Source organism: Lytechinus pictus, chromosome 12 (genome assembly GCF_037042905.1).
Source record: "Lytechinus pictus isolate F3 Inbred chromosome 12, Lp3.0, whole genome shotgun sequence".
Classification (NCBI taxonomy): Eukaryota; Metazoa; Echinodermata; class Echinoidea; order Temnopleuroida; family Toxopneustidae; genus Lytechinus; species Lytechinus pictus.
Genome location: NC_087256.1, coordinates 3,944,090 through 3,952,965, shown reverse-complemented (window position 1 = coordinate 3,952,965; position 8,876 = coordinate 3,944,090). Strand labels below are relative to the sequence as shown.

Sequence of the window (8,876 nt, the reverse complement as noted above, 5' to 3'; positions counted from 1 at the left end):
CATACCTGAGGGAAGAGGGGAGCTACAACAGGTCCAGTGATCTCATCTTCTCTCTCTAATGTTACCATGATAACAACAGGTGAACCACTGAAAAATAGAAGCAAGACGAAGCATGTAAGTATTGACATACCTCATGATAATATCACCACCACCATCATCAAAATCATTACCATCACCACTAACCATAGTCATCACCATCATTCATCACCTTCACTACCACTGTAGTAACCATAGCCACTATCACCACCATCATTACCATCTTCAACCCTATCATTATCATCATCATCGTCATCATCACCATCATCACCACCGTCACCATCATCACCATCATCACCACCGTCACCATCATCATCACCACCATCACCACCACCGTCACCATCATCACCATCATCATCATCATCCTCATCATCATCATCACCATCATCACCACCGTCACCATCACCATCATCACCACCATCACCATCATCATCATCATCATCATCACCATCATCACCACCGTCACCATCATCACCACCGTCACCATCATCACCATCATCACCACCATCACCATCATCATCATCACCACCATCATCACCATCACCACCACCATCATTATCATCATCATCACTCCTACCATCATCACTTACCTCTCCAGACTGTCCGTATCCTGTACATCATACATGAGTTCAATGTTTGGATATCTGTTACAGAACCTAGCTACATCAGCCATCTGGGCATCGGTCATCTGAAGAAGCTCATGTCTCTCTTCATCCTCCATCTCCATGATATCAAAGATACTCTCTATTGACTGTGAGAAGAAGGAAAGATATATGATCACACTCTTTCTATTACAAATTATCTAGAAACCATGAGGACAGCTATTTTTTTTTCATAATTAGAATATTTGCATGTGTTGCCATGATGAAAGGCTAGCTAACTCTTTCAATACCCAGGGGAGGAAATTCAACAATCCCCATTTTTTCCTGATAATCTTTAATCCATGATCTAATGATTATTAAGTGAAATGAACCATAAGTCAAATGATTATTTATTCGCAAGAATATCTACTTTCTTACCTTTTCATATTTTCATTTATCCAGTAGTTTATTAATAAATTCAGTTCATTCATTACTTACATTCATTCATTAATTTCATAGTCTATCCATCCATGTATCCATGCAATTAATTTGGTTAATTATTTATCATTCATTTAATGATCCATTTTAAGGGGAACAATGTGTTTTATAACATAGGAATCAACACACTTCTTGGATTTTCAAATCTGATCATAATTCCTACCTTCTCTGTGCACTTCTTGACCAGTTCTACCCCAAAGTGAGGGAGTTGTTTGAGATAAGAGTCTTTGTTCCACATAGCTTGAGTGACCATCTGAGCCAGCTCCATGGCTGCTAAGGCAGGGGATAGCCACCCATTACTACTCAACACATCCACACAGGCTTGGATCAAACGCAGAGCCTGAAAAATAAGAAAAAAATCATTGAGTTTGTTTAATCCAAAGAAATTCACTTATCATCAATAGCATAATAAAGGTATAATAGTGTTGAATACCGGTGTTGTTGGTGTTGGGCGAAACTAACACCGGTCATTACACCAAACTTTAGGTGAGGCTGGTGTTAGAATTAACACCATTGGGGTTCAGTTATAGTTTACAGTTACCTAGCAGTTTTTCTACCTTTGTGTTCTCAACACCAAGTGTCTACTAAGGAGACTACTAGGGCGTGAAACAGGGCCAAAACGAACAACAACAACAACATAGTATATAGAATTACTTTTTCACAATATCGTTAGCAATCCGACCCGCTCCAATAAAACTTCAAACTACCACACACATTAGATCAGTTCTTGCAACTCCCAAAACTGTGAATACCACTCACTGATTTGTTGTATCTTGTATTCTTGTTCACCAAATACCTCCAATACTCCTCACAACTATCAATCCTACCACAGCCACTCTTACCACTACCTTTACACTCACTGATCTGTTGTATCTTCTTTAGGATATCTTCTGTATCTGACTACCATAGCAGGTAGCTATATGGATTTCAGTCAGTATTGAAATGACTTTCAATAGCAACTAACAACTACCACTCCTACAACAAACTCCCTTACGACTACCACTACAATCAATATGTTGTACCTTATTGAGAATATCTTCTGTATCTGACTGTAACTCAGCAGATAGTTGCATCCTGCCAAGATGAGCTTGGATAAGGAGATTCGTCTTGAGATGAGGATCATTGTAACGTGGGTTGCTCACTTTGTTTGGTGTACGACTTGACAACTGAGAAGACGGAAAACATATATGAGGACTTACAGTAATTGCTTTTGAGTAAAATGTGTTATCCCATCCTAGTAATAAAAATAAAAAGGTTCACTTGAATAATGAGAAAATTAAACAAACAAAACATTCAAAATTTGATCAAAATCTGACGTTCATGTAAAAGTAAGTCACTGCAATTTTAGTTTCCTTTTCTCTTAAAATGGTGATATGCATAAAATATGCGTTATGCTAAAATGAAGGCTAATGTCTCACAATCATAATCTTAATATACGTCATTACATGACATTTTGTCATCATGTAGCAATTGTTACATAGTTGATCAGCAAGCTTGCACACAACACTGATAAAACAAGTAACACCTAAATTCTTATGACATGGCACATGTGGCAGCTGATCTCATATGACATCACAAAACAAAACATTTTGAATTTTACCACACTTTTATCAACAAAGCTTCAATTTTTTTCATGATAATAATAATAATACGTTCATTTATATAGTGCTGTTACTATGTGCATATATAACTGCGCTTTGATACGTGGTATCATATTATTTCCTCGGCCATAGTTGAGCCACCATATCGGCGCTAAAGCGTCAAGGAATAAATCCTGGTACCAGGTACCTATTCACCTCACCTGGATTGAGTGCAGCACAACGTGGATAGATGACCACGATGCCTTGCTTTTATTAAAACAAACCTTACATGCAGGGGCCTGTTACACAAACCTTAGCAATTGATCATACAGTTAATTTGTATGCCTGATTGCACATAATGATCAATGTAATCAAACATTAAAATCAGTCCTACGATTAAAGCGCCCAGCTTGTGTAACTGGGCCCATGGGTGGGCTCAGCCTTTCATACCTGTTTGAGCATGGAGTCCTCATGATGCCTGATGGGAATGTTCTCATATTCCGCTGCCGACGAGATGATCTCAATCAAACCCTTGATCTTAGTCTTGTTGTTAAGTGACATGCTGAAGAGTTCTATGGTTGTGTAGTTGATGTAGTAGTAGGCAGCAATCATACCAAGGTTCAAAGGACTGATGTCCATCTCATCCTCGATGCTGATGCACTTGGAATGTTCAAGGTCTTGTAGTGTGTTCTCAACCAACTCAGAGAGATGATCCGAGAGATGGCGATGGGTCATACCTACAAGAACAACAATAATGATATTAATTATAACAGAAAAAAAGCAAAATAAAGTTGTTCATCCAAAGCTGTTTTGTTACTCAATACTTTACGCACCACTGGAACATGTTCTTAGGTGTTAAGACAATGACTTATGGATATATCATTTGCCGCATAAACAAGTCAACAATTGTTCATAATGTCACAAGTAATCAACAAATTGCTCTATGAAACTGCTCCCACAAGTGCTAGTCTTCATGTTTTTTTCAGTCTCATTGATCGAGTGCCATTGATTAAGGCTAATTGATATTAATGTTTTTGGTAAATGCCTCAGCTTAATAGCAGTAGCAAAAATAACCCAAAAAAAAGCTGTCTAAAACAATACCTTCACTTGTCCCAATATCACTAAAAGAGAACAAATTGTTTGATTCTACATCTTATTCTCATCTCACCTTGTAGATTGTAGTAGTTAGGATTCTGCGTCATTCGTCTGTAGATGAATGTCCATGTCAGGTAATCAACTGCATCCTGTTTGTTTTCTATCGTCTTGGTAACGACCTCAGCATTGAAGTGATCATGGAGGCAATGATCCAGATGAGACTGTAACCAGAAAAAAGAATGGAAGCAATTTTCACCTTGTACTTTTCATCACAAGAGCCCTCATAAAAAAAATTTCTAGAGAAAACTCAGATTATTTTTCAGGGTTTCTTCCTATGTTAAAGTCAAAGGAAAAATTGTGCTACCCTGAGATTGAGACAGCTTCTTTCATAATTCAGCCTGAAAAGCAGAAATAAAGTATATATTTGAACATTAAAAAGATCAGGTTTGGAGTCACTGAAGATTTATAATCTCTTACCTCGACTGGCAGGGGCTCATACATGAACTTCTTGTAGAAATCCTTCTTGGAGCCTTGGCACAGGACTACACACTTACTCACTGTTAGATGAAGAAAGAAAAGAAAATCCTTATAAAATCACACAAGGAAATTTAGCTTGATAATTATTTCATATTTGATTAGTAAACATACCTTAGGGAAAGCAGATAAGATTTTGAAGATGATCAAACAGCTCTTACTTCAGAAAATCACCACTATCAACACATGATATCAATTTGTAAGGTTGATATATGTAAACCCTGAGGCCATGGAATAATACTCTAATTTACCCTATCAGATATCCAAAGGTGCATGAGCAGACTACTATCTTCAGGATTGCAAAATATTTTTTTTTTATATTGCACTGCAGCTATGCCCCATTCACAACACTAGGAGATCTGTGGAACCGCTACCAAAATATGTACCACGGCTGCAGTTGCAGGCTGGTTTTACAAGCTCCATGGAAAAATGTGTAAAATCATAATAAACAGAGATGTAGGCTACATATTATTGCCTCAAATTTCACATGAAGTTTTCAATGACTATAGTTGACCTGTCAATAAAATAAATTTTTCAAAGTTGCTGAGCTCAGAAGTCCAACAGGGTTTATATCATAGAATATTGATTTACTGTATAAGAAAATTGTTCATTCCTCTATGTCTTCAAGATGCAAATATCAAAAATAAGTGGCAACAACATATTGACTGTTTACACCTTTAAAAAAAAAAAAAAAGAGTCACTGTTTTATTCTTTAGAGTTTGGACCTCACCTTCATGTTCAATCTCTGGTCTGTTAGCCCTTCCGGTCATTTGGAGTACATCAGTGATTGGGTAGTCAACATACCTAAGGATAGAATATCATTAAAAAGAAAAGAATTAAAATCATATATTGGAGTCTGTAAATGATAGTGCTAGGTCTGAGACAGCAATAATGACAGCCAGGAATGAGACAGATACACATTGTCACTGTCTCAAGACGTCTTGAGACCAACAGATGTCTCAAGACACCCATAGATGACAGACAGAAGCAAAGCAGCAAGATTGATTAATAAAAATTGGACCATTTTTCATTATGTCATCCTAAAAAATACAAGATATTTCTCTTTAAGACTGAGACACAAGACAAGACACGCAATCCCTGTCTCTAGACACCAAACACTGGCAATGAATGACAATGATTTAACTTGTTGTACCTGAATGTTGAAAGAGTACTACCCGTAGGATCCTGTAAATTAGAAATATATATCTTCTTGCACTGCTCGAAGTTAAAGTTTATATACACCCATGTATTGGTATAAATCAAATACTAGTATCACCAACATTAATGGATTTTCAAAAAAAAATGTCTCTCCTTGAACTTAAAAACAAAAACAAAAAATACAGAAAAGAAAAGCTGAATAGGGCGTGACGATTATTTACTTACGCATGTATCTTGCCATTATAGTACTGCGTATCCATGACAACCACCAGATGAGCATTGAGAGTCATTCCCCAGCACATCATCCTAGATGCTACCACAACCTGCACTGCTCCAGACATGTAGAGCTGCTCTACAACCTTCTGTTCAATCTCAGAGAGACCTTCATGGAGGTAGGCGATACCGTTACTCAGCATCTCTCGCAGCGTCTAGACGGAAAGGAAGATAAAGGTTGGTGTTGGTTGGATTGGAAATTTTTGATAAAAAAAAACTTACACTGCTTCTAAGAAAGAAAAACAATGTTGGTAAATAAGCAATAACCTGGGGGCCTGTTTCATAAATATTTACAATAATGTTGACTTTGTTATTATTGTTACTACAATGGAAACCTTGATTTTGATTGGTTGCAGATAACTGTTACTATGGAAATAACCATAATCTAAATGTTACCCCAATCATATATCTTTTCTTGAATGGCAATCATTCAAGGGATGACAGTATATCGCTATGATTGCTGAAATCAATGTGATTTATAATGAATACTGAACAGCATTAAAATACAGGCCTATCTGTGTATAATAAATCATATCAATGCCAATAGTGACTTGATAGCTGGATATGAGAAAACAGATATCTTTATTTACAAAGTGAAAATATCTTCTAAACTATTTCATCAGAATAACGCCATGAAAAGGCAAAAGACAGAGAGAGGTACAGTTGTCGCATGCATGAAAGGTTGATTGATTTGGATAATTAATTTTGTTCAATTGAAATGTATTGTAGTTTTTAGCATTCTTGGGAACACTCCCATCATGTCACATATAGTTCTTATAGTAAAGAAGTGGAATACAGACATACCTCATCAGACACTTTGCTGAGATGAGCTGCTAGATCGTCTTTATCGACGTGGAGGAACCGACTCTCGGAACCATCCTCCGCCGTCACGTAGGTCAAGAGGTCAATGGCAGTCAGCTTAGTCTGCTTACGAGACGGTACGAAGACGATGACAGGTTTGGTAGGGGAATGCTTGATGATAGCATTGTACGTGGGCTTCACCATGGCGATGAGACGTGATCCGGTGTGAGTGATGTTGAATCCCTGAATGGAAAAGGAGTGGATATCATGACAAGAATTGATAAATAAATACTTGAAGACAGTTGATTGGAATAAATATGGTAACCCTCTATGTTTACACATTAATAATGGTAAAGTTGGCAATCACTTAGATCTAATGATGATGATGAGGATGATGGTGGTGGTAGTGGTGGTGATGGTAATGATGAACATTGATGACACTGTATTATCAAGTTAAAGCTCTACAAAGATCTTTTTCATATCTATTCAACTAACATTTAGGGGATTTGACAGTGAATTGAAAACCAAGAAATAATAATACTTTGAATAATTCCAATATACATTTTACTTCCTGAAATCTTTCCTACCTTTGTGTAAGAGAGAGGGTAAGGTGCTACTGAGCAATTGTATGAAGATAACAAATTAGGCATAAGTGCAAAAGCATGTTGCATATCAAACACGCCACTATGCAAGCAAGACGAAATATGAGGTGAATGACAAAAAGGGAGTTAAGTTGAAATTCAATGAAAGCCTACCTGGATATGTAGCTCAAGAGGGACAGGTCTCACGTTGGGATGGAAGTTGAAGGTGTTAGTAGGGCTAGCTCCTAGCCACTGAGCGATATCCTTAGCATTGGCTAGTGATGAACTCAGGGCTACAAGACGGATGTTACGCTCAATCTGAGATGAGATGTACCGCATCCTGGAACAGATCACCTCAAGAACAGGCTGTGTAAAGATGAGATCGTTGAAAATTAAAAGACTGAAAACCTGGTATGGATACTGTTAATTCTAAATTGCTATACATAAATCAAGATGCCAACAAGTTTTACTTACTGGGCCTGACTTATGAAAAGAAGCTAGAACATATTAAAGATCCATATGTGCACAGTCTTGTACAATATAAAACTTGAAAAGCCTGAAATTAGAAGAAGTTAAGGCTTAAAATTAGACAAGCGCATGATGACTGGCATCTCTATTTCATGCATCTGGAATTTTTTGAGTGACTTTTTAATTCTAATTATTTTAAGAATCTCTTAGTTGTTATCAAAAGCTATCATAGTAAAGTAGTATGTCTAAAACAATAATATTTAATCGTGAACCTGTAGACAAGACTACATGCTTAACTACTTGGTACAATAAATCTGGAATGGAAGTACTAATACCATCCTCCCAAATGGTTCAGATGTTTGAAACTAGCCCACTTCCTATCTTGTCTAGTCTGTAGGTTTAACAATGACCCAATACCTTCATAGTTTATTCCTAACTACAATATGATAATCCTTCTTTGTATGTATCACTAAAACTCACCCCGTTGTCCCCACCAATCAAGTGCAGCTCATCAATGATGAAGAGGTTCACGTTCTGGACATTCTTACGCTGCTTCCATCGTCGTGACAACACATCCCATCTATCCGGTGTACTGATGATGACATTACCCTTGGCTAGGAGCTTGAGATCGGTGCTGGTCTCGCCGGTCAAGAGTACCACCTTCTTACCAAGCTGCATCTGGAACTTGAGATGCCATTCATTGTACATCTAGGGAATAAGATTGGTAAAATATTAAAATCATAAGGTGTGTTGGGAGGGTTGTATCTACCGTATTTTCCGGTGTATTAACCGCACCTTTTTCCGTCGGGGAAAACCTCGAAAATGGGGGGTGCGGTTTATACACGAACACAGAGAAATCAGACCTCAGAAACTTGATTGACTTGACGAAAATTTAGCATATATAATGAATGTGTGACATGTTTGAAACGTGGACTTGTAAAAAGAATGAAATAAAACTCACTTTACATCATCTCTGTCTTTCTCTTTTCATAATTTAATGATTTTTGTCGTGGCGTTCGCGGGACGGCCAATCCATGTTCGGTGAGCGCTCCTCGGTAGCGCCTGCCAGTGCCTGCTGGCATGGCTGGCCGGCGCTGGGCGCGTCGCAGCCTAGCGACAGGGAAACTGAAGGCGGAGCGTCGCGCAGTACCGTAGACGTAGTTAAGATTTTACCCTCTTCTGTTTGACCGATCTGCTAGTGTAATTGACAGCTAATGTCATACCTCTAATACTGAACAGTAGGGCACTAAATTTTCAAGCTGCCTACTATC

At 37.8% G+C, this 8,876-nt stretch overlaps 1 protein-coding gene across 1 annotated transcript in view; it reads right to left on the bottom strand.

Annotated features, from left to right (window-relative positions):
* The window catches only part of LOC129273384 (U5 small nuclear ribonucleoprotein 200 kDa helicase-like), a 45,794-nt gene that overhangs the window by 3,920 nt on the left and 32,998 nt on the right, over nt 1-8,876 (bottom strand). The window contains exons 29-40 of the mRNA XM_054910411.2: nt 8,086-8,313; nt 7,312-7,503; nt 6,560-6,799; nt 5,708-5,910; nt 5,055-5,128; nt 4,268-4,347; nt 3,864-4,011; nt 3,146-3,432; nt 2,138-2,281; nt 1,279-1,455; nt 627-787; nt 6-87 (exon numbers count right to left, since the gene is read on the bottom strand). Of these exons, the coding sequence (XP_054766386.2) occupies nt 6-87; nt 627-787; nt 1,279-1,455; nt 2,138-2,281; nt 3,146-3,432; nt 3,864-4,011; nt 4,268-4,347; nt 5,055-5,128; nt 5,708-5,910; nt 6,560-6,799; nt 7,312-7,503; nt 8,086-8,313 (2,016 nt within the window). The remainder of the gene's footprint in view (nt 1-5; nt 88-626; nt 788-1,278; nt 1,456-2,137; nt 2,282-3,145; nt 3,433-3,863; nt 4,012-4,267; nt 4,348-5,054; nt 5,129-5,707; nt 5,911-6,559; nt 6,800-7,311; nt 7,504-8,085; nt 8,314-8,876) is intronic.